The 25,169-nt window shown below is 43.5% G+C and overlaps 1 protein-coding gene across 10 annotated transcripts in view; it reads right to left on the reverse strand.

The window, feature by feature from the left end:
* Positions 1 to 25,169, reverse strand: part of LOC140731760 (uncharacterized) — a 49,076-nt gene that overhangs the window by 14,464 nt on the left and 9,443 nt on the right. For 5 of the 10 annotated variants that reach the window (XR_012099919.1, XR_012099917.1, XR_012099918.1 and 2 more), the window contains 2 exons: positions 23,231 to 23,548; positions 10,909 to 11,023 (listed from right to left, as the gene is read on the reverse strand). Coding sequence is in view for 5 of the 10 variants with exons in the window: in XM_073053551.1 (XP_072909652.1) it covers positions 10,909 to 11,023; positions 23,231 to 23,548 (433 nt within the window). In the remaining 5 variants the exon portion in view is untranslated. Of the gene's footprint in view, positions 1 to 2,939; positions 3,078 to 10,908; positions 11,024 to 23,230; positions 23,549 to 23,719; positions 24,348 to 25,169 lie in introns of those variants that run through there. The other 5 variants (XR_012099915.1, XM_073053561.1, XM_073053536.1 and 2 more) reach the window with 5 other exon arrangements.

Genomic DNA, 25,169 nt, shown 5'->3' on the forward strand with positions numbered 1-25,169 from the left:
CGAGGCTTTGGGCTCTCCATTCACATCTGGTACCCACTTCTACCACTGCATGTGGTTTCTTGTTCCACATATAACCATATGACAATTATAGCACAGAAACAGGCCATCTCGGCCCTTCTAGTCCATGCCGAAAGCTTACTCTCACCTAGTCCCACTGACCCGCACTCAGCCCATAACCCTCCATTCCTTTCCTGTCCATATACCTATCCAATTTTACTTTAAATGACAATATTGAACCTGCCTCTACCACTTCTACTGGAAGCTCGTTCCACACAGCTACCACTCTCTGAGTAAAGAAATTCCCCCTCGTGTTACCTCTAAACTTTAGCCCCCTAACTCTCAACTCATGTCCTCTTGTTTGAATCTCCCCTACTCTCAATGGAAAAACCCTATCAACATCAACTCTATCTATCCCACTCATAATTTTAAATACCTCTATCAAGTCCCCCCTCAACCTTCTATGCTCCAAAGAATAAAGATCTAACTTGTTCAACCTTTCCCTGTAACTTGGAGGTGCTGAAACCCAGGTAACATTCTAGTAAATCTTCTCTGTACTCTCTCTATTTTGTTGACCTCTTTCCTATAATTCAGTGACCAGAACTGTACATTCATCCACCACTCACATGAAAAATAAACTTGCTCCTAGTCTCCACTTAAATCTCTTCAGTTTCACTTGAAGCCTGTACTCTGGGAAAATGACTTGTGAACTGGGTTATCATAAATATGCTCCCATTGAGATAAGTGTGCGAAACTAACTTGGTCATTAAGCAGTGGCAAAGAGGAATACTTTCATGAGTTGCCTAACTTGGATGAAGATAGCAGAGTTAATGATGAGTCAAGGGCAGGTCGTGCCTTATCAGCCTGACTGAAATTTTTGAGGATGTGACTAAACACATTGATAAATGAAGAGCAGTAGATGTAGTGTATATGGATTTCAGCAAGGCATTTGATAAGGTACCCCATGGAAGGCTTATTGAGAAAGTAAGGAGGCAGGGGATCCAGGGGACATTGCTTTGTGGATCCAGAACTGGCTTGCCCACAGAAGGCAAAGAATGGTTGTAGACAAGTCATATTCTGCATGGAGGTCGGTGACCAGTCGGGTACCTCAGGGATTTGTTTTGGGACCCAAACTCTTTGCGATTTTTATAAATGACCTGGATGAGGAAGTGGAGGGTAGTAAATTAGTAAATTTGCTGATGACACAAAGGCTGGAGGTGTGGAGGGCTGACAGAGGTTACAGTGGGACTCTGATAGGATGCAAAACTGGGCTGAGTAGTGGCAGATGGGGTTCAACCCAGATAAGTGTGAGGTGGTTCATTTTGGTAGGTCAAATATGATGGCAGAATATAGCATTAATGGTAAGATTCTTGGCAGTGTGGAGGATCAGAGGGATTTTGGGGTCCGAGTCCATAGGATACTCAAAGCAGCTGCACAGGTTAACTTCATCAGGACTAACTGAAAGAAAAGATAGTAAGAGATTTGAAAGTAGGAGGGGGGAGGAGGGGGAAGTACAAAATGATAGGAGAAGACCTGAGGGGTGGGGTGACGCTGAGAGATGGAAAGGTGATTGGCAGAAGGGATATAGAGCTGGAGAAGGGAAAGGATCATGAGACGGAGGCCTAGGGAGAAAGAAAGGGGGAGGGGAGCACCAGAAGGAGATGGAGAACAGGCAGAGTGATGGGCAAAGAGAGGGAAAAAAAAGGTGGGGGGAAGGGGGAAAGTTAGTCAGGACTTTCAGTTAGTCCTGACGAAGGGTCTCGGCCCAAAACGTCGACAGCGCTTCTCCCTATAGATGCTGCCTGGCCTGCTGTGTTCCACCAGCATTTTTGTGTGTTGTTTGAATTTCCAGCATCTGCAGATTTCCTAGTGTTGTGTTCGCAGGTTGACTCTGGGGCTAAGAGGGCATATGGTGCATTGGCCTTCATCAATCGTGGAATTGAATTTAGAAGCCGAGAGGTAATGTTGCAGCTCTATAGGACCCTGGCCAGACCCCACTTGGAGTACTGTGCTCAGTTCTGGTCGCCTCACTACAGGAAGGATGTAGAAGCCATAGAAAGAGTGCAGAAGAGATTTACAAAGATTTACAAAATACTCATAAAGGGCTGTCAGTAAGTTGTAGACATAGTCAGAAAGTACGACTCGTACAAATTTAACATTTTATAGATTCAGCAATTCTAAAATAAATTTAAGAGAAAGTTGTAAACACTTAATTCTGTTGAAGAGGAAGTTGGTAAAGCTCCAAACCACTGAAGAGGTGTCACTGGGCTTGTCCAATTAACAATGCACAATGGCAACCAGCTCAGAATGACACATTTGTCACAATAATCTGGCCTGTTTCCAAATTGTGTCACTCTTTCACTATGACTCTGCTGCCCAGATCAGACAGATAGCATGGGATCACAAATAATGAGATTGTGATGAATAAAACAGATCTTATCTTGTTCAGAAACACAATCTCAAAGTACCAAAGGTCAGGACATTTTGTTTCTTCATGTCGATGCCAAATGGTGAGTAATGCTGACAGATGGGTAACAGTTAGGCTAAAAGATGAAACTCCACCCTGGTAAAATTTGATCGTAATGGTCAGTTGATTTAAAAAAAAGGAAGTTATGAACTGGATTGAGGGGAAGCATTTGGGATATGCTCCCCATCTCAAACAATGGGGGTGGAGCTGTTACGATTCCAGTCCCAAATCTAATGTGAGGCGGTCAAAGTGATATCAGGGATGAGCAAAGGGTGGCCTCCCTTACATTCTCTATTCACAGTTCATGGAAATGTGAGTGTGCTCACAGCCAGCGAAGATCACTGGAAGAAGCTACACAATTAGGAGCAGCAGCCACGGTCCCTGAGCTTCCTGCGATGGACGCCACTGTGGACAACCCAGCAAGCAATCTCCAACTGCTCTATCCAGGACCCTGAGAGACTACACATCTCAGTACCTCAGTGTCCAGCCTTTCCTTCATGGATTCTGTCTACAGCTTGTGATACATCAGTAGAGGTGCAGCATTATCAAGCAATCCACCCACAATAAACATTCTGTCCTGGCACCACTCTCATCCGGAAGAAGATCTCAGACTCTGAAAGAACGTAATACCAGTATCAAAGACAGCTTTTATCCTATTAGACTAGACAATCAAACATACCTCATTAGATAAAGATGAACTCTCCTAATCTACAGTACAATCATAGAACCACAGAACATTACAGCACAGAAACAGGCCCTTGGACCCTTCTTGGCTGTGCTGAAACATTTTTCTGCCTAGTCCCACTGACCTGCACCTGGCCCATATCCCTCCATACACCTCTCATCCTGCCCAAGTTTTACTTCAATGTTAAAAGTGAGCCTGCATTTACCACTTCAACTGGCAGCTCATTCCACACTCCCACCGCTCTCTGTGTGAAGAAGCCCCCCACAATGTTCCCTTTAAACCTTTCCCACTTCACCCTTAACTCATGTCCTCTTTTTTTTTCGCTCCCCTAACCTCAGTGGAAAAAGCCTACTTTCATTCACTCTATCTATACCCATCATAATTTTATATACCTGTATCAAATCTCCCCTCATTTTTCTATGCTCCAGGGAATAAAGTCCTAACCTATTCAAACTTTCTCTGTAAGTCAGTTTCTCAAGTCCCGGCAACATCCTCGTAAATCTTCTCTGCACTCTTTCAACCTTATTAATATCCTTGTGTTACCCTTAAGGCATTTGTTTACCTTTATTACATTTTCACTTTAGTAATTCATTTGTAATTATTTTCTAGTTAAAGTTAAGGTTGTTGAAAGTAAATTCGCTGTCTGTGATGTAACGCGGCATGTGATCACATCACACCCGGTTTCGCCGTGTCTTGTGGAAAAATATCAGTTTGGAGAAACGGGAAGGAGGGGGCTTGTGTGAGCAGGATCAACGCGAGAAAAGTTTTCATTTCTACGCACTAAGAAACATCATAGAGGCAACGCCATAAGTTCATAAGACAATCAATATGTTGAAGTAAAAAACATTAACGCTGATTTTGTTTAATGATGGTTGATAAAGTTTATTTTCTTGTGCTATTGGAAGTGGTACTGGATAGTTTGTGTTGAAATGTATTTAAAGCCAGTTGATGGCATAGGTATCATAGGTATGATTGTATGTTGTACTTTAATGTAATATAGTTTGGTGTAGTTTTACTTTGACAAGTATTTATGATGCAAATATGATGCCAAGTAGTAAACAACGACTGTATATATTTTGTATTGTTTTATCAACAGTTTTCACCATATGTTAATGTGAAAGAGTGAACAGTAAACAGTTAATCTTACTGCAATCATGCCCTCATTGACTACGGTTTACCTCGGTGTTTAGTTCAGAGTTCTTACACCTGTACGAAAACACTACAATCCTTCCTGTAATATGGTGACCAAAAGTTCTGTGCTGAAAGGCTTAGGCACATTTAAATACATTCTGAAAAGTGAAGATGACTTCAAAAATAATGAATTGGAGAGATTCTAAATATCAAGTAAAAGTATAAAGAGTAGTAGACGGTAAAATAAAGGACTAAGTTACTTCAATATTTGCTGTGACCACCTTCCATTTAAAAAATCATCAATTATCTTAGGTATGGTCTCATGCAGTTTTAAAAGTAAATCAGCTGGTAAGTTTTTCCAAGCATCTTGGAGAACATGCCACTGTTCTGCAGACTTTAGTTGTCTTGCTTGCTTCTGAATCTTCCGATAATCGGAGACAGCCTCAATGTTTAGATCAGGGCTCTGGGGAGACTACACCAACTGTTGCAATGCTCCTTGCTCTTCCTTTCATGGAAGATAGTTATTTATGACCTTAGCCATGTTTCCAAGATCATTTCTTTGCTGATGGTATTGTGAGATGGATGAGAATCTGCTTTTACTCTATCAGTTCTGACCAGATCTCCAACTCCAAATGTACAGGGAACCTGTACCGTGCTTCACTCCTGGCTGCAGACACTCATCAATGTTGCTCTCCACAGCTCATTTGTAGACAAGCTGTCTCCTGCTTGAGGCAAAAATTTCAAATTTTGACTCGTCAGTTCCAATCACTTGCTGCCTTTGTTCAGCAGCCCAGTACTTCTGTTTCTTTTTCCATAGGTGAATCTCTTGGCTTTGTTTCCACTTTGGAGAAATGGCATTCTGCAACAATACTTCCATAAAGCCCACTTCAGACAAGACTTCTTTGGACTCTAGATGGGTGCACGGTTTCCAGTGGTTTCTGAAGGTCCAGAGCTGATAGCAGACCTGGATTCCTCCTGATTTAGAAGGGTGTCCATTTCATGTATCTTTCATCTGCCGCATGCAGTTTTCATGGCTGACCACTGATTTCTGATGCTCAACCTTTTCTGTTTCTTCAGACGAGACTGGACAACACTTCCTGAAACTCTAGTCTGCTGCGAAATTTCTGCTTGGGAGAGACCTTGCTGATTCAGGATGACGAACTTTGGCTCGTTGCTATGCTCAACTCTTGCCATGATATAAGTATTAATGAGTTGAAGGTTAAAGAAGAGTGGGAGGCAGCAGAAAGGAAACTATAGACCTTTTAACCTGAAATCAGTGGTTGGGAAGTTGTTGGAATCGATTGTTAAGGATAAGATTATGTAGTACCTGGAGGCACATGACAAGATAGGCCAAAGCCAGTATGCTTTCCTGAAAGGAAAATCCTCCCTGACTAACCAACTGAAATTCTTTGAGGAAATTACAAGCAGGGTAGACAAAGAAGATGCAGTAGACGTGGTATACTTGGATTTTAAGAAGCCCTTTGACAAGGTGCCGCACATGAGGCTGCACAGCCTTTCCATGCAGGAAAGTTACTAGCATGGGTGGAGCATTGCCAGTCAGCAAAAAACAGAGAGTGGGAGTAAAGGGATCCTATTCTGGCTGGCCGCCGGTTAACAGTGGAGTTCCACTGGAGTCGGTGTTAAGACCGCTGCTTTTTACGATGCATGTCAATGATTTGGACTAAAGTATTAATGTTTTTGTGGCTAAATCTGCCAATGATACAAAGATAAGCGGAGGAGTGGGTAGTGTTGAGGAAACAGAGACTGCAGACAGACTTAGATAGTTTAGGGGAATGGGCAAAGAAGTGAAAAATGAAATATTGTAAAGTGCATGGTCATGCACTTTGGTGGAAGAAATAAACAGGCAGACTGTTATTTACATGGTAAGAAAACTCAAAATGCAGAGATGCAAATGGTTTTGTGAGTGCTTGTGCAGGAAGCCCTAAATGTTACCCTGCAAGTTGAGTCATTGTGATGGTGGCAAATGCAAAGTTGGTATTCATTTCCAGATGAACAGAGCAGGGATGTGATTTTGAGGCTCTATAAGGCACTCGTGAGACCACACGTAGTATTGTGTGCAGTTTTGGGCTCCTTTTTTAAGAAAGGATATACTGACATTGGAGAGGGTTCAGAGTAGATTCACGAGAATGATTCCAGGAATGAAAGGGTTACCATATGAGGAAGGTCTGGCAGCTCTTGGGCTGTATTCCCTAGAGTTCAGGACTATGAGGGGTGATCTCAGAAATATTCTGAATGTTAAAAGGCCTGAATAGATTAGATATGGCAAAGTTATTTCCCATGGTAGAGTATTCTAGGAAAAGCGAGCATGATTTCAGGATTGAAGGACGTCCTTTTAGAACTGAAATGAGGAGAAATTATTTTAGTCAGAGGGTGGTAAATGTCTGGAATTTGTTGCCATGAGCGGCTATGGAGTCCAAGTCATTGGGTGTATTTAAGGCAGAGATAGATAGGTTCTTGATTAACCAGGGCATCAAAGGGTATGGGGTGAAAGCATGGGGATGACAGGAAAAATTGGATCAGCCTATCGTTGAATGGTGGTGCAAGATCGATGGGCCGAATGGTGCACTTCTGCTCCTATATCTTATGGTCTAAACTGTCACATCTCCCACACTGCTTTATTTTGAGTGTACAGTTTGATCCATTCTGCAGAATTTTCTGTTTCAGTTAATCAGTTTAGTCATTCAAAACATAAAGTCACTGATTATTAGCATTCTGTTTAATTATGCATTCAGCTCCATACCTGCAGAGTAATCAAGATTTATTTAAAAAGCAGTCTATTACCTAAAATGTTATTTTTAAATGAAATACAATACATTTTCAGGCTTTTTCCTTGATTTGCAAAATGAATGTTTGGAAAACTAAAATTTCTCTTTCTAATGAAACACTAATGTTGAAGACTAAAAATAAACATCTAAAAATAGTTAATAAATAAACCTAAGATGCCTAAGAGTTTTGCACAGTCTTGCATCACCCACGCTTTATTCGTCGACCTGTACCGCAGTTTCACTGCGATTGAATCATTGTGCTCTGTCTCTTAAAATCTAGCATCACAATCTATTTTGGATGGCGAAAAGCAACAGTGTTCATGATTACTATTCCTAGATACTTGTGGCAATAATAAACCAATGTCAAATGCTTATCCCAGAAAGACATAAACAAGGTCACCCAATTCATTTACTGAAGGGGTATTTCCCACAGCCACATCCTTACACTTATTCCTGTGTACCGCATTCTCTACCACAATCCAATGCAACGTCTCCTGTCTGTACACTGGGGCATTTGCCCTTTGGCAAACGTAATGCTGGAGTAACACTCAGTAGCCTAGAAGACACACACACACACGCACAGATGCTGAGTCTCTCTCACACAATTGCACACATTCGCACACACACACACATTCTAATACACAGACACTCATGTACACTCACTCTCTCAGACTCACATACCCACCCAAACCGACACTCACTTACCTACAGACTCTTTCATACACTCTGACACACACACACAAAGTCACACATTCTCACAGACATCGATACCCACAGAAACAGAACAATGTTGCCCAGTATTGAACCCAGCCATTCATTCCATTACTTCTCCCACAAATCATTAGCACTTGCGGGATATGGCAGTCCAATTGTCAAATCATTATCCAATCAAATGGAAAGTGACAGTCTGACAGACAAACTCAAGTTGCATTTGCACAGCAGGTGGGGGACACTGAGGAACTCTGGACAATTCCCTTACCCTAACATATGCTGCTCAGCTCAACCCATCCGAGTCCCTCCTGCAGAGTATATATATTGGCCTAGCTTCCAGCATCTACAGACTCTGGAGAGCCAGGACTCTTGACTGTGTTCACTTCGACATCAACTGCTGCCTGTGCCTGTCTGTAGGTGTGTCCGTAACCTCACATCTTGAAACATCATCAGGATGAATGGCTAGTCATGTACAGAGCGTGTGATGGCTCCAGGTCTCTATTCACTAGAATTAAGTAGAATGACGGGTGACTTAATTGAAATGGTAAAAGGATTTGATCAAATTGATGCAGAGAGAATTTTCCTATGGTGAAAGTCACAGACTAGAGGTCACAGACTCACAATAGGGGAGCGTCCACTTAGAATGGAGATGAGGAGGAAATTCTTTAGCCAGAGAGTGGAGAATCTTTTGAATTTGTTGCCACAGGCATCTGTGGAGGCCAAATCTTTATATACATTTAAGGCAGAGGTTGATAGATTCTTGATTGGTCAGGGCATGAGGGATAGAGGGAGAAGGAAGGAGATGGGGCATAGAGGAAATATGGATCAAATAGCAGAGCAGACTCGATGGGCCAAATGGCCTAATTCTACTCTGGTATCTTAACTCCGTACACTTGTTTAGATAACTTTCCATTAAAACTCTTGGCTGAGGAGTGAATGGGGAAGGACCAAATATGAAGTCACCAAAAATTTAGGGTGGGTTACCTCATGGGGCATTTTAATGGTCTCCAGCAGGAAATTTCACGTTGTAGTAATGTAATCGAAATAACAGGAGACTAAGATGTCGTGACACGGGTTGCTCCGAGTATCAGGAGTACAATTGTGGCAAAACTCCCTGGAGCTCCAACTAATAGCGCCAGGTATTTATTGTTCATGACGTGTCGGCAAACACTGTTGAAAAGCCTCATTATTAAGTGTTGGGGATGGCAGCAATTATAGTTTTCTATTCACTGCTAGTCAATCTTTGTCAAGCATCCCGCTGGTTGACGAGCTCCTTCAGATGAATATTTACAGTGGCTGAGACTGCTGCAAGCGGAGGTGGCCATGCCTTGGCCATAATGGCCAATCCCTGGAGAGCACTGAATGAGCTTTTGGGGTGAGGACCTGTGTGTGTGTGTGTGTGTGTGTGTGGAGGGGGGTATTGGGTAGCCGGCCACAAAAGAAGCGTGGCAGAAATCACCTTCCCCAAAGCGGGCAGAAATAAGCCATTTGACCGCACGACTGTGCCAATCACTAAGCACCCATTGGTACTAATCATAGTAATTGACAGCAGGTTGGCGTTTAGGAAGAGGGAGATATGGATATGTGGGGAAAGCCACACCAGGACTAACGGGCATGGATTTGTTTAAGGAGAGACAGGAACTGGAGGCAGTCGAAAGGAGATTCACTGCTCGATACTTGGAGTGACAGATCATAAGAGGCTTCGATAGAGATCGAGTATCATTTTTCTTGCATTGAAATGTCTAAAACCAGAGGACATGCACTTAAATTGAGAGGGAATACATTTGAATGAGATATTGGGACTTTAAATTAATTAGTTTAGTTAGTTAGTTAGTTATTTTGCACAAAAAGTGGTGGATGCCTGGGATGTGCTGCTTGGGGTGGTGGTGGAGGGATATACCATGGTGTTGTTCAAGGGACTCCTGGCTAGGGACATCAATGAGCAGGAAACTGGAAATCTGTACGGTGTAGGCAGAATGGATTCATTTAGTTGGATTTGATTATCGATATAATTATTTTAGCACAATATTGTGGACCAGCTGGCCTGTTCCTGTGCTACATTGTTCTAACTTCTAATTTGTGTATAAGTTGCTGGGGCTGATAGAGGAATGAGGGTAACCTTACTGAAGCATGGCAGACCGCGAGGGCACAGGACAGGACCGATGTGGTGATATTTTACCCCTTGGGAGAGTCTTGATCGAGGGCTCAGTATTACCGGATTGGTGAGTGGGCAGTGGACAGGAGCAGCGGTCATTTAACACTGGATCTCTGGATTTCTCGGTCCTGATGTGAGGTGAGGACAGGCCATTGGTGTGGGGAGGTGCATGGATGATTAAAGGCAAGCAGAATGGGAGCTGAGGACTGATAGAATTGAATTGTGGGACACGTTAGAGAGGCCGATTAAACAACTCCTGCCTCTAATTCTTGGTATTCACGTTAATCCCAACATCTCAATGACTCCACCTGATAACTGATTAATAGTGACAAAACCAGCTTGTATCTTGCTGGGATGTGGGGGTAATCTCACGCTGTAAAACAGAGAGCAAACTCAACAGGCAGATGGGCCTTGAGGTCAAGTTCAAACCAACGTCTCTGGCACTGCGGGCTGGCGGCTCCACCCACTGTCCACATGGTGATTTATAGTCCCTCAGGGATTTCCAAGGGGAAATGACTGCAGTGGTCCACTGAGGTGATGCCTTGCTATTGGACCATGACATCTGCATGAAAGTCATATATTTTAGAGGAATGAGATCACTGTAAGAGTTGCCATGTGTCCAACGGCACAAATTTGACACTGAATCTCTTCCAGGGGCCTGATAAAAACTGCACATGAAGCGGAAAACAGAAAACAAAGTCATTCGTAACAAAGCAGTGAAAGTCACTACCAGCCCAGCCTGACCCCTTCACAGAATTCATCAGATTCCTGTCTAATTCACAGGAACAGAGCTTCTAGGCCGCACCGGTAATGGCAATGAATGCTGACTGCCAGATAGACAAAAGGCGAGTGAGGTTAAAGTTGACATGACACACAGAATGACGTGTGAAATACAGCAATCTCTGGTTACACTGGGACGTCAGGCACTGGACAGTATTGTCAACATGCAGGAATTTTTTGAACAAAATGTATTTACCTGCTTGCATTTCCCCTTTTGTGCCAGAAAACGAATCCACTCGCCAACACCACTCCAGCAACGACTCCAATCACAATCCCGGCTATCACTCCACCTGACAGACCATTCAGATGCTCTGCAAAATGAAGATGAGGAGATAATGAGATAAGATCAAAACTTTTGAGTACTTGAAGGGCCGAGGTAGAGCGGGTGTGGAGAGGATGCTTCCTATAGTGAACAGAGAGGAGGAGGGGTTTCAACCAGAAATTTGTGAACCTGTGTTGTTTATTGCCACGGACCGATGTGGGGCCAAGTCATTAAGTATATTTAAAGCAGAGGTTGGCAGTTTCTTGATTAGTCAGAGCATTAATGATTGTGGGCAGAAGGCAGAAGGCAGGTGGATAGGGTTGAAGGGACAATAAACCAACCAGGATGGAATTGCAGTGCTCAATTCTGCTCTGATGTGGTTGGGTCTTCCGCACTAATGGTAACCCAATGGAACAAGACACAGTAAATTTCCATTCTACTTTGATTAACTTTGCTAACTAGGGGTTTTGGTTTATTACAATTACAGTTTAAAATGCAGAATCAAAAATCTTAGTTGGACACAGAGGTATTTTGCTATATAGCCTGGAAACATTGTCCTTACTCCAACTGGCCGACACCGACTAAGAGTCCAATTCAACATAGTCCCAGTTGCCCACGTTTCGCTCATATCACGTTGAAGCTTGATCTTTCTTCTCCACATACATTATAAACATTGTTACAGCACTTGTCTCAGCCTTTTCCCGTGGCAACTTGTCCCATATACTGATCACCTTCTTGGTGATAATGTTGCCCTTGAGGTTCCTATTACATTTCTTCTCTCTCAACTTAAGCCTGTGCTTTGCAATTACTAATGCCACAACTCTGGTGGAAAAAGCTGTGACCAATTTTTATTTACGTGCTCACATGATTTTACACCATATCCAGTTGATTTAATAATTAAATTAACCCACAGAATTTATGGATGAGACAGTAAACTCATTGGATTGCCTTTTGCCTCGGTTTTCAGAAGCTCAGGTGTTCATCCCAAAGCACTTGTGTGGTGCAGAGACAACTTTGTACACTATGTTAGTGGAAAACATTGCTCAGTAGGGAGAATTGTTTTGCTGGTGTGGAGATTGTTCACAATGGAAAGAGTTAAAAACATTAACAGAAAATGTGTCAATGAGATTGTGAGTCTGAACTGCTCCCTAACTGGGAATGAAACACAGAACATGTAGCAGTATATCATACAAACAAGCCCTTAGGCCCTTGATACATCTGCCGACCACGGTGCCACTTTAAAACACACCTCTGCCTACACAGCATCTATATCATCCATTCACGTCAGCTCCTGTGTGTGTTTGAGTGCCTCCTAAACATCTCCACCTCGTCTCCCTCCACCAACTCCATGGCAGCCTTTCCAGATATTCAAAATAAAACTTGTCCTGCACATCTTGGTTAAATTTCCTGCTTCTGTTCATAAAATGATGGTCTCCAGAGCTGACATTTCTGCAGAGGCTAAATGACTATCCAATTTACCATAACTTTATAAAACCTTTACCAGGTCTCCTCTCCGCCACCAATGCTCCATAGAAAACAGTCCAGCTTTGTCCAGCCTCTCCGCCCACCAGCATTCAGTTGAATATTCTCAGCCCCCTCACAAAAACCGCTGCATACTTCCCAGTGATGGGGTGAGCAGGCTGCACAGAGCACTCCCAATGTGACCTGACCAAAGCTCTATACACTGCATCAGTTCTTCCCAAACTTTAAACTCAACACCCTGACCAATAAAGGCAAGGATGACATGAGCCCTCTCTATTTGCATTGCCAATTAATTGTCTCCTCATTCACATGTCGGGCCCTACTAAAGTCAATATTTCTCACATAATGACCTCTCACCCCACCCCATTCAAAAGATCTGACTATAGAAATTTGCCTTCTTTTACCCGGAGTGCTGCAGTGTATGTTGTCAGCCTCTAGGACGTTCACTTCCAGTATGGTTTTCTGCAATGTGGATTACATACAAACACAGGTAACAGGGGTAAGGATACGTCATTGGAGCCACCAAAGTGCCCCATCCTTTCACAGGATATTGGCCAACTCCATACAATAGGAGAGGAGCTGCTGTATTTTTAACCATTTGTCAGATGATCACCCAAGCACATTGGGCCATGTACACTTCTTGTCACCCTCTTCTATGTAAGACGGAGTTAAACTGGAGAGAGTACAGTGAAAATAAATACGAGGACGTTGGCAGGACAGGAGGACCCGCGTTAGAATGAGTGGTGGTGAAGTTTATGAACATCACTGACATTGTGCATGATAAAGTCTGTTATCCAGTATCTGGCAGTCCAAAACATGGATACAAGTTTAGGGTAAGAACAGAATGATGTAAGAGAACAGGAGACATAGGGTAGTGAGTATATAGAACGAGTTGCCAGAAATGGCTGAGGAAGGTACAATCATATCGTTTAAGGAACACCTGGATAAGGATGGGGTTTGGAGGAACTTGGGCTGAACACAGGAAATGGGAACTCGCTGGATGGGTGCTGCGGATGAAGGGACTGTGCGTGTGCTGTATTGCTCCCTAATACTGTGACTCCAATCAATCAATAGCAACGTTAAACCATCACATACATTTACAAGCCTACCTCAACTTTGAATGACTACATTCCTGCCTTTGTTATAACACGTTGCCATTTGATCCTTAAATGGCTACTTAAGAAATTGATATTGTTTGTGGTTTGGTTCAGTTGAAAAATACTAGCAGAAAAGTACAGGGCTTATTTGATTTGTAATGTCAAAAGACACCCATTTCAAGAAAGGTTATTTCAAACAAAATTCGGCTGAAATTTTGGAAAATATCAGAACTTAAGTTATAGCTTTTGAGCACTATCCACTTCAACCTTAAGTCTGATAGGCAAGATGGGAGCTGACGTCTGTCACATAATCTTGCTGCAAATCAGTGTTGGGAGACATAACGGAAGCACCCTGCTTGGCAATTGATGAGGAGAGACCACTGCACAGGATCAGAAAAAGCTGTTGACAGTTGTAAACTCAGCCAGTTCTATCATGGCCACTTTGATCCCCTGCATCGAGGACACCTTTAAAATGTGATGTTTTGAGGGAGCACCCATCGTTAGGATCCCCCAACACCAAGGCCAAGTCATCTTCCCATCATGGAGGAGGTACAGAAGGCTGAAGGCACACGCTCAGGACCAGCTTCCTCATGAGATTTCTGATTGGACAATGAACACCTACTCACTACTTCCCTCTCTGTTTGTACTACTTAGTTATTTTTTCCATATTGTAATTTATAGTCTTATTTTCTTAGTTTGTACTGCAATGTACTGCTACAAAACAGCAAACTGCATGACATATAACACTGATATTAAACCTAATTCTGATACTGATTCTGTAGCATTCAGTTTTCATATACAGAAAATGCTTCAGTCACAATACAATGCAACATTAAAATCACTCTTCCAATTCTTACATGTAGCAAAGTAAAACAACAATAGTAAAACACTCCTGGGCACAATCATTTGGAGGTCCTTGAAATTCCAAGCCATGTCATACCTACACAAGTGGGCCACTCAGCCCTCTGAGTCAATGCTATCTTCCAGCAGTACTAACACATCCATCCCACTGCCACAGACCAGGCATGCTTTCAGTGTGTCCTGTACTGCAGAGTGGTACATGATTTATTATAGTCACATGTACCAAGGTACATGTCTTCTCGTCCATACTGTTTACAGAGATCAATCATTACACAGTACATTGGGCTAGAATAAGGGAAAACAATAATAATGAAGAATAAATTGTGACAGCTACCAAAAAAGCACAGCACAGGCAAGCGCTGAGGTAGATTGTAAAGGCAAGATTCCATCTTATCAGACAGGAAATCCAATAACAATGAGATGGAAGCTGTCCTTATGCCTACTGATATGTGCTTTCAGGCCTTTGTGTTGTCTTTCCAAGGGAGAGGGATGGGGAAGAGAGAAGAGAGAATGTCCATTGTGGGTGGGGTTTTGATTATGCTGACAGCTTTATTGCTGGGTGAATATCACTGGTCCTCTGTCCACCAGGAAGGGTTAACTGAAAAGTTAGTTTCTTTCACCTGTTGATTTGGATTTAACATCATCTTAGGAAAAAGAGAATAGAAATGTTGAAGATGTGGGAAATATTAAGTGATAAAAAAGGAGGAAATCCCAGTAAATACTCAAGAGGCCAGGTAACGTTAGTGTAGCAAGAAATGATTCAAGTTGAAAGTCCTCTGTCAGAATTAGCTGAGGAATTCTATCCCTCTCAGATGATGGTTCATTTCACATTTGAGGGTCATGGTGTTGTTCTTTGCCTCCCTGTCCAACATTGGGATGTTAACCGCTGCTTCTCCTTTCAGACAGGCTGCCTGGCCTGCTGAGTGTTGCCAGCACTTACTGGCTATACTCTGTACACTGTGTTCCTTGAAACTCTGTAAACGCTCCAAGACTGGTTCATTTGGTTTGTCCAGTGGCTGTATTTTATTCCCACGGGGTGGTTTCTTTCAATCTGTGGTTACAGTCATGCTACTCTGGATTCTGTGTTCTGAGAAACCTTTCTACATCGCAGAACTTCAGAAGCTTCACTCCACAATAGTCCGTGACGTCAAATGAAGCTGCCACTGTGAAGATTGGCTTTGAACGATCCTGTTTACAAGCTTGGGCACAGCATGCCCCTCGGTTACTGGGGCAGATGAGCAGACATGGCTCTACATTATTTTAACTGACAAGTTCTACCTGTTCCTCATTCACCAAAGCACTGGCAAACATGACACGGAGCATTATTCGCTGCAGACTTAAATTAATAATTATGACAAATTGGCAACTAATTAATCCCTTCACACTATTCATTACTTCTGCTGCTCGACCCCAGATTCACTGTCCCTGATGACCACAGTAGAGAGAATGGCATAGCATAAAAATCGAAAAATAAAATTGCTTAGGAGTCTAAGACGTCGATTGAAGTGGAATATGGTACTAGAAATTTAGTAGTAGTAATAAATGAGTGGACTAGTTTCTAAACGAGGAGAAAATCCAGTAATCTGAGATGCTGAGGGACGAGAGTCCTTGTGCAGAACACCCTGCAGCTGAGTCGGTGGTGATAAAGGCAAATGTCGTGTTAGCATTCATTTCAAGGGGGCTAGAATACAAGAGCAAGGATGTGATGCTGAGGCTTTATAAGGCACTGGTGAGGCCTCAGCTTGGTATTGTGAACAGTTTTGGACCCCTCATCTTAGAAAAGATGTGCTTGCATTAGAGAGAGTCCAGGGGGCAGGGGTTCACAAGAATGATTCCAGGAATTAAAGGGATATCATACAAAGAACTTTTGATGGCTCTGAGTCTGTACTCACTGGAATTCAGAAGGATGAGGGGAATCTCATCGAAACCTTTTGAATGTTGAAAGGCCTAGACAGTAGATGTGGAAAGGGTGTTTCCCATGGTGGGAGAGTCCAGGACAAGGGTGCACAGCCTCAGGATAGAGGGGCACCCTTTCAAAACAGAGATGCAGAGAAATTTCTTTGGCCAAAGGGTGGGAAATTTGTGGAATTTCTTGCCACGTGCAGCTGTGGAGGCTAGGTCATTGGGTGTATTTAAGGCAGAGGTTGGTAGGTTCTTTATTGGACATGGCATCAAAGATTACGGGGCCAGACAGGGCCCAGACAGTAACTGTAATGCAAGGCCTGAACATTAATCCTAATGCAGAGCTCAAACACTAACCCTCATGTAGGACCTGAACACTAATTCCTTAATGCAAGGCATGAACACTAAGCCTAATCCCTGGGGTGGTGATATTAGTGGATGCCATATTGGTGTCTTAAAGAGACAAGGACACACAGGAGGTGCAGGGATATGGATGGTGTGTAGGCAGATGGGTAGATTGTAATTTGACATCATGGCCACTGCAGATACAAAGTTCCATAGCACCTGTTCCCGTACTGTCCTGCTCTGTGTGTGATTCTATATTACTTCTACAAGTGGGAGAGTCATGAAAACAGCAACATAATTACTAAGGAAAATATCAGGTCATTGAGAAGGTGGGTATGTGGAAATGCCTTCGCTCAGAGAGAGATGAATCCTTGGAATTCTCTGCCTGTTGGAGGCTGGATCATTGGGTGTAGGTAGCATGGAAATTGATAAATATTCGAAAGGTCCAGGGTGATGGAGAATGGGAAGAGAAGAGGTGAAGCCGGTATTGTTGATCATTTGAATGGTGGCAGAGGCCGGAACAGCTGAGTGGCCTGAAACTTCGATTTTATGATGGTCTTGAGTTAGCTTTATAATGTTGCATTTCAGTTTGGTCTCACATCCAGACAGACAGCACAGTAATCCGGCCATTGCCAAGGTATTTCCCCGTTTGGAGGAACTGTACCATGGAGGGTGACGCAGGGGTTCAGAAATAAGATGTCATCAGCTTCTGATGACAAAACGTTTGTGACTTTGCATCCATAGATAACTGTGGAAACAAGTCACGGTCTGCTCAAGACCGATATAGGCAATCTCATTCCCCACTCCTGAAACGCTGTGGCATCTGCGGAAGTCACAGTCCATACGTGCCAGAAAGCGCAAACAAAATTCTTTTCAGAGCTTCCTGAGTGCTGTGGCTTTCAGAGCTTAGAGCTGGCGGCATTTAACAAAGGATGATCATTAAAGTCTTAGCATGCCTATAGCTCCAATGATGTCTGCACAGTTGCTAAAAAGCATAAATCCGTCACTGCACGATGGCAACAGAGACTGGGTGAGTTATTTCCCGCTGTTTCAGTACGTGACTTTGGTCTGCACTTGTTTGGGGCCGTGGAAGTCCAGAACACGCTCATCAGTGGGAACCGCATCTGAAATCTCCTTCAAAATGGTGAAACTCTGTCACACCCACCGTCAGTCAAGCTGTGAGCTTGCTTCGTGTAGGTTTTGATACCGGATCTTTCTGAAGCTTCGCCGGCACTGCGCGATGCACACTGTACTGGCTGTTGGACTTTGCGCATTTAAGTATTGCAAAATAGCCTGAAATATTTAACAGATGCTGAAATGAGTGTCTAAGGTAACTCACACAGTGAATCAAGAGGGCCAAGTGGGCTATGCAATATCCTTTTCTGAGCAGATTTAAGGAAAGTCCTGAATAATTTTAGACATATACCGATAAAAATGCGGCTTGCTGATTAAAGGGTCAAACCTGTGAAGCACAAAGGAGACAATCATGCCATGAGACAGTAAGTGGGTGAGAACTAAACAAGGAACATGGATTGCGAATCCATTCCTTTACATTTCCCACCTATCATTTCCCAGCTTCTTATTTCATACTCTATCCCCCTCCCCATCAACCAGGATTCACCTGTCACATTCGACCTTGTACTCTCTTCCCTCCCCACAACTTTTTCTTTATTATTATGGCATTTCATCCTTTCCATATCTGATGAAAATTCCCAGGCCAAAACACTGACTAATTTCAGCAGATGCTGCCTGATTTTATTGTTCCTACAGATGTGTGTGTGTGTGTGTGTGTGTGTCTGTGTCTGTGTGGCATGTGGCGTGTGTGTGTGTGTGTGTGTGTGTGTGTGTGAGTGTGTGTGTGTGAGTGTGTGTGTGTGTGTGTGTGTGTGTGTCTGTGTGTGTGTGTGTGTCTGTGTGGCATGTGGCGTGTGTGTGTGTGTGTGTGTGTCTGTGTGGCATGTGGCGTGTGTGTGTGTGTGTGTGTGTGAGTGTGTGTGTGTGAGTGTGTGTGTGTGTGTGTGTGTGTGTGTGTGTGTGTGTGTCTGTGTGGCATGTGTGTGTGTGTGTGTCTGTGTCTGTGTGGCATGTGGCGTGTGTGTGTGAGTGTGAGTGTGAGTGTGAGTGTGTGTGTGTGAGTGTGTGTGTGTGTGTGTGTGTGTGTGTGTGTGTGTGTGTGGCATGTGGCGTGTGTGTGTGTGTGTGTGTCTGTGTCTGTGTGGCATGTGGCGTGTGTGTGTGTGTGTGTCTGTGTCTGTGTGGCATGTGGCGTGTGTGTGTGTGTGTGTGTGTGTGTGTGTGTGTGTGTGTGTGTGTGAGTGTGTGTGTGTGTGTGTGTGTGTGTCTGTGTGTGTGTGTGTGTGTGTGTGTGTGTCTGTGTGGCATGTGTGTGTGTGTGTGTGTGTGAGTGTGTGTGTATGAGTGTGTGTGTGTGTGTGTGTGTGTGTGTGTGTGAGTGTGTGTGTGTGTGTGGCATGTGGCGTGTGTGTGTGTGTGTGTGTGAGTGTGTGTGTGTGAGTGTGTGTGTGTGTGTCTGTGTGTGTGTGTGTGTGTGTGTGAGTGTGTGTGTGTGTGTGTGTGTGTGTGTGTGTGTGTGAGTGTGTGAGTGTGTGTGTGTCTCTGTGGCGTGTGTTGGTGATGGACAGGGGTAGGTTGTTTTCTAGCGTATCTCGTAAGTTGGAAGCCTTCAACAGTGAAAGTTTGAGATGGCAGAGTTTGCATAATCCTGTTAGGATAAAATAACACGGCTAATACATTTAATGAAAGTTTGCATTGAAGCGACATTGAGATTCTGGTCAGGAGGAGGTGCATTGCAGGTATTGGCATTAAGGACCAAATGAGGTCTTTCAGGACTATAGGAAATGCCAAATAATTCTAAATAAGGTATTCATGAGGGCTAAAACAAGGCATAAGTTAGCTTCTGAAGCCAATGTGAAGGAAAATCCCAATGGATTCCACAAAGAAGTTAAGTGAAAAGGGATAGCAATGGATAAAACTAGTCCAATGGAAGATCAGCACATTCATGCATGGAGACAAAATAGTTGGGGTTAATTTTAAATTGAATACTTGCATTTATATTTACTGAGGAGATGAACATAGATGATATAGACATGATGCAAAATCGCAGTACTTGGAAGCACATGGCAAAATAGATGTAGTCAGCATGGCTTCCTCAAGGGCAAATCTTGTCTGACAAATCTGTTGAAATAACAAGCCAGATGGATAGTGAAGAATCGGTTGATGTTGTGTACCTGGATCATCAGAAGGCCTCTGACCTCGTGCCAAACATGATGCTGCTTAACAAGCTACAAGCCTATGGTATCACAGAAAAGACTATTGTATGGATGAAGCAGTGGCTGATTGCAGGAAGCGAAGCGTGTGAATAAAGTGAGACATTTCTAGTTTGCTGCCAGTGACTAGTCGTGTTCCATATGTGTGTGTCGGACCGATTCTTTTTCTGTTATATGTCAATGATTTGGGTGATGGAATTGATGGGTTTGTTGCAAATTTTGTAGACAATATGAAGGTAGGTGGAGGGGTAGATGTTTTGAGGAAGTAGACAGGCTACAGGAGGACATAGAGTGATTAGAAGGATAGAAAAAAGAAATGGCAGATGGAATACAGTGTCAGGAAGTGTATAGTCATGAACCTTGGTAGAAGGAATGATAGAGCTGACTATTTTATAAATGGAGAAAAAGGCACACTAAACAGTGAATCGCAGAGGTACTTGGAAGTCCTGGTGTAGGATTCCCGAATGGTGAATTTGCAGGTTGAGTCTGCTCTCCGGACTTTAGTGGATGAAAAAAAAATCGATACCATTATTAAGGATGAGATTTTGGGTACTTGGAGGGGCATGATTAAATAGGCCAAGGTTAGCATTGTTCCCTTAAGGCATATATGTCAAACTCAAGGCCCGCGGGCCAAATACGGCCCGCGGTGGAATTATCTTTGGCCCGCGAGATAATATCTAATTACTATTAAAGCTGGCCCCAGTAATCGAAGCGCCTATGGCGTATGATATGGCTAATGCTGAGATTATTCAGGTGCCAGGTTTTCAGGGTTTTTAGTGTTTATTCGGCAGTCTTGCTCAGCAGTCTTCTTCATAAGAAACGGAATTTGTAAAGTGAAACACTTTGTAGTTATAGCAGAGACTGAGACACATGAGAGCAGGCTGAAAAAACGGAGGCAACGAATGCTGCGTTCACATGCATCTGACTGATCCGGCCCGCATGAAGCTGCATTTTGCTCAATCCGGCCCGTGACCTAAAATGAGTTTGACACCCCTGCCTTAAGGGGACTTCTTACCTGACAAATCTGGAATTCTTTCAGAAAACAACAGGTAAGATAGATAAAAGATGGTCAGTGGATGTTACTTACATCGATTTTCATAAGGTCTTTGACAAAGTGCTGCACATGAGACTGCCTAATATGATAAACTCCCAAGGTATTGCACCAAGTAACAATGATAGTTGACTGGCAGGCACAAGGCGTGCGTATCGATGCGACCTATTCTTGTTGGCTTGACTTGGTGTTCTACAAGGGTTGGTGTTGGATCTACTACTTTTCACATTACATCTCAATGATTTGGAAGATGGAACTAATTGCTTTGCAGGTATAACAAAAATAGGAGGTGGGCCAGGTATTATTGAGGAAGCAGGGAGTATGCAAAAATACTTAGACAGATTGGAAGAATAGCCAAAAAGCCAGATGGAAAGTCACACAAGGGACTGTCTCATCGTGCAGTTTGCTAGAACTAATAAAGGTGCAGACTATTTTACAAACTGAGAGAAAATTCAATAATCACAGGTGCAATAGCACCTAGGGGTTCTTGCGCAGGATTCCCTAAAGATCATCAGACCATGAGAGGTAGGAGCACAATTAGACATTTTAGACATTTGGCCCATCGAGTTTGCTCGGCCATTTCAAATGATCCATTTCCCTTACAGCCTCATTCACCTGATGTATCCCTGTATTCCTTATGCCTTCACTATTCAAGAATCTGCCAACACATGCCTTAAATATACCTAAAAACACCTTGCACAGCCACTGTGGCAAAGAATTCCACTACTCTCAACTTCACCACTCTCTGTCTAAAGCAATTCCTCTTCATTTGTTTTCAAAATCGACTCATCTGTATTCTGAGGCAGTGTCCTCTGGTCTTAGTCTCCCCACCATAGGAAACTTCCACTGCACATCTACTCTGTTGGGACATTTCAACATTCAATCATTTTAAATGTTTCCTCCCTCATTCTTTTGATTTCCTGTAAGTACAGCCCCAGAGCTATCAGTCCCTTCCCATATGGTACATATTTCAAACCTGCTATCATTTTTGATAGTGTCCTTTGAACCATCTCTAATGTCAGCACATCCTCTCTTAGATAGGGGGACCAGAACCATTGATAATATTGCAAATCAGGCATCACCAGCATTGAATAAAGCCTTAACATTACAGCATTGCTTTTACATTCCTCTTGAAATGAAGACCAACATCATATTTGTCTTCCTCACCACCGATTCAAACTCCAAATTAACCTTTAGGGAATACTGCATAGGGGTACCCAAGTCTCTTTGCACCTCAGACTTGTGATTTCTATACCAATTTAGAAAATTGTCTATGTATTTAGCTCTTCTACTATATTTGTATGCTCATGCACCTCCTAACACTCCATTCCATTAGTCACTTTTTGTGCATTATCCTAACCTGTTTTAAGTTATTCTGTAGCCTCGCTGTTTCCTGAACACTACCTGTCTCTTCACCTATCGTTGTATCATCTGCACACTTGGACCCAAAGCTACCAATTCTTTCATTCAAATCTTTGACAGAAAATGAAAAGAACAAGTGGTCCCAACATAGACCCCTGTGGAATATTGCTGGTCATAAAGTCAGCCAGCCAGAAAAGGCTCCCTTTATTCCTACTTTTTTTACCTCCTGCCAATCATCCAACTCTCTATCCATGACTCTTACATGGATAAGCCAGGGAATGACTGTTATGAGGCAAAATGTAAGAACAAAGGGAGCCTTTTCTGGTTGACTGCCGGTGAGGTAGTGGTGCTCCACAAGTGTCTGTGTAGGGTCCGAATCTTTTCACGCTGTTTATTAATTTTTGGATGATGGAATTGATGGCTTTGTTGTGAAGTTTCCAGACGATATGAAGTCATGTAGATCAGAGAACAGAGAACGACAGAGAGTTTAGGAGAGTGGGTAAAGGAATGGCAGTTGGAATGGGAGTGTCTGGAAGTGTATGATTATCCACTTTGGTAGAAGAAATGAAACCAATGATTATTTTCTAAATGGCGAGAAAGGATTGAGCCGGGGCAACACGGCCTCGGTTCTACACCCACAAGCACCCTCGATCCTATTTTGCCCAGACAGCTGACGCCTTTCCGGCAAGATCCCACAGCAAATAAAGGACAGGGTCGTCTTATGAATTGGCTAACATTTCCCGATCAACAAAAAATAAACCTTCAAGACGTTAGTGACTTACACTGTACCAAATTAAATTGGATAAAACACTGGATTAAAAGGGGAAAAAAATAGAAGCCCTATGTAAATGAGGGAACGTCTCACTTACCGGTCACTTGGAGAGTGACGGTCGCAGAGGTTTGTGAGCCGCTGGTTGGCACCATGTTCACGATGTATTCCCCACTGTCTGACTTCTCCACCAGCTTCAGCAGCAGCGACCCGTTGGAGGTGAATAGCTGAGCTCTCGATTTATAGGAATTATCCATAGACACGAGTTGACCGATCCACTGACAGACCGTTTTCCCATTGAAACTCCAGCTTCCACTGGAGATGCTCCTCGACGGCTGCACTTCAAACAACGCATTTCCACCGACGGCTGCACTTATTTGACTGTGTTCTACTTCGATGGTAAAATCCAGAGACTCACCTGAAGAGGAGAAAATGGTATGAGGGTAAAGCGACAAAAGTGGACAGACGGGAGAAATGTGCTTAGCTCAGTCAGTACAGATACTCGACTCAGTAAGATCGTATTTTGTAAATTAATCTTTCCTACATCCATCCACCCACCCACCGCTCTGTTGATTCTCTGACCACTAACCGTCCGGGAGGCCCTCACCATCAGTTACGAAGAAACAAGGAAGAAGCGCTAGGAACGGCAGCAGCAACATATCGAGAGAGCAGCATCCGCCTTACGGAGGCAGAAACACACTTCCGGGTCTCCAGGCCATATTTTTGATTCCGTCATCAGAAGCGACAGAGCTCATTGGACCAAATTTCCATGGAACAAATTAGCTTGCGCAGTCACACCCACCCACAAATCACGCACGCGCACTTCCCTCCCCCTCCCCCAGCCAGCCACACACACGTACATACACTGCTGTCATGTGAGACCCTTGTTTTCTTGGAGGAGTTTTTACCCGGGTCTGCTTACAAGTCGTTCTACCCTGTTATCTGCGCCTCTGGTGTTTGAGTACCTTACCTTCTCAGAATCAGAATCAGGTCTATTGTCACGAGGCACCTGTCGTGAAATCTGCTACTCAATTGCCGTTGCTTAGGATTTATTCGTTTCATGTAAGATCCTGAATGTTGTACTAGTTGGGACCGGGGAGGGTCTACGGTCTGATATTCAGTATTTTCAGCCGAGAGAGACTGAAGAGTGTTTGGACTTCTTGGAATTAATGCCGAATGTTGTGCGTATAGACAACAGACAATAGGTGCAGAAGTAGACCATTCGGCCCTTCGAGCCTGCACCGCCATTCTGAGATCACGGCTGATCATCTACTATCAATACCCGGTTCCTGCCTTGTCCCCATATCCCTTGATTCCCCTATCCATAAGATACCTATCTAGCTCCTTCTTGAAAGCATCCAGAGAATTGGCCTCCACTGCCTTCTGAGGCAGTGCATTCCAGACCCCCACAACTCTCTGGGAGAAGAAGTTTTTTCTTAACTCTGTCCTAAATAACCTACCCCTTATTCTCAAACCATGCCCTCTGGTACTGGACTCTCCCAGCATCTGGAACTTATTTCCTGCCTCTATCTTGTCCAATCCCTTAATAATCTTACATGTTGCAATCAGATCCCCTCTCAATCTCCTTAATTCCAGCGTGTACAAGCCCAGTCTCTCTAACCTCTGTGTGTAAGACAGTCCGGACATCCCAGAAATTAACCTTGTGAATCTACGCTGCACTTCCTCTACAGCCAGGATGACCTTCCTTAACCCTGGAGACCAAAACTGTACACAATACTCCAGGTGTGGTCTCACCAGGGCCCTGTACAAATGCAAAAGGATTTCCTTGCTCTTGTACTCAATTCCCTTTGTAATAAAGGCCAACATTCCATTAGCCTTCTTCACTGCCTGCTGCGCTTGCTCATCCACCTTCAGTGACTGATGAACAAGGACTCCTAGATCTCTTTGTATTTCTCCCTAACTGAACCGTTAGATAATACTAAGGTAGGTGGTGTTGTGGATAATGAAAGCAGATGATACTAAGGTAGGTGGGGTAGTGGATAAGTTGGAGCATGGACGTGAAACTGGGGTCAGGTTGG

Source organism: Hemitrygon akajei, chromosome 1 (assembly GCF_048418815.1).
Source record: "Hemitrygon akajei chromosome 1, sHemAka1.3, whole genome shotgun sequence".
NCBI classification, from domain to species: domain Eukaryota; kingdom Metazoa; phylum Chordata; class Chondrichthyes; order Myliobatiformes; family Dasyatidae; genus Hemitrygon; species Hemitrygon akajei.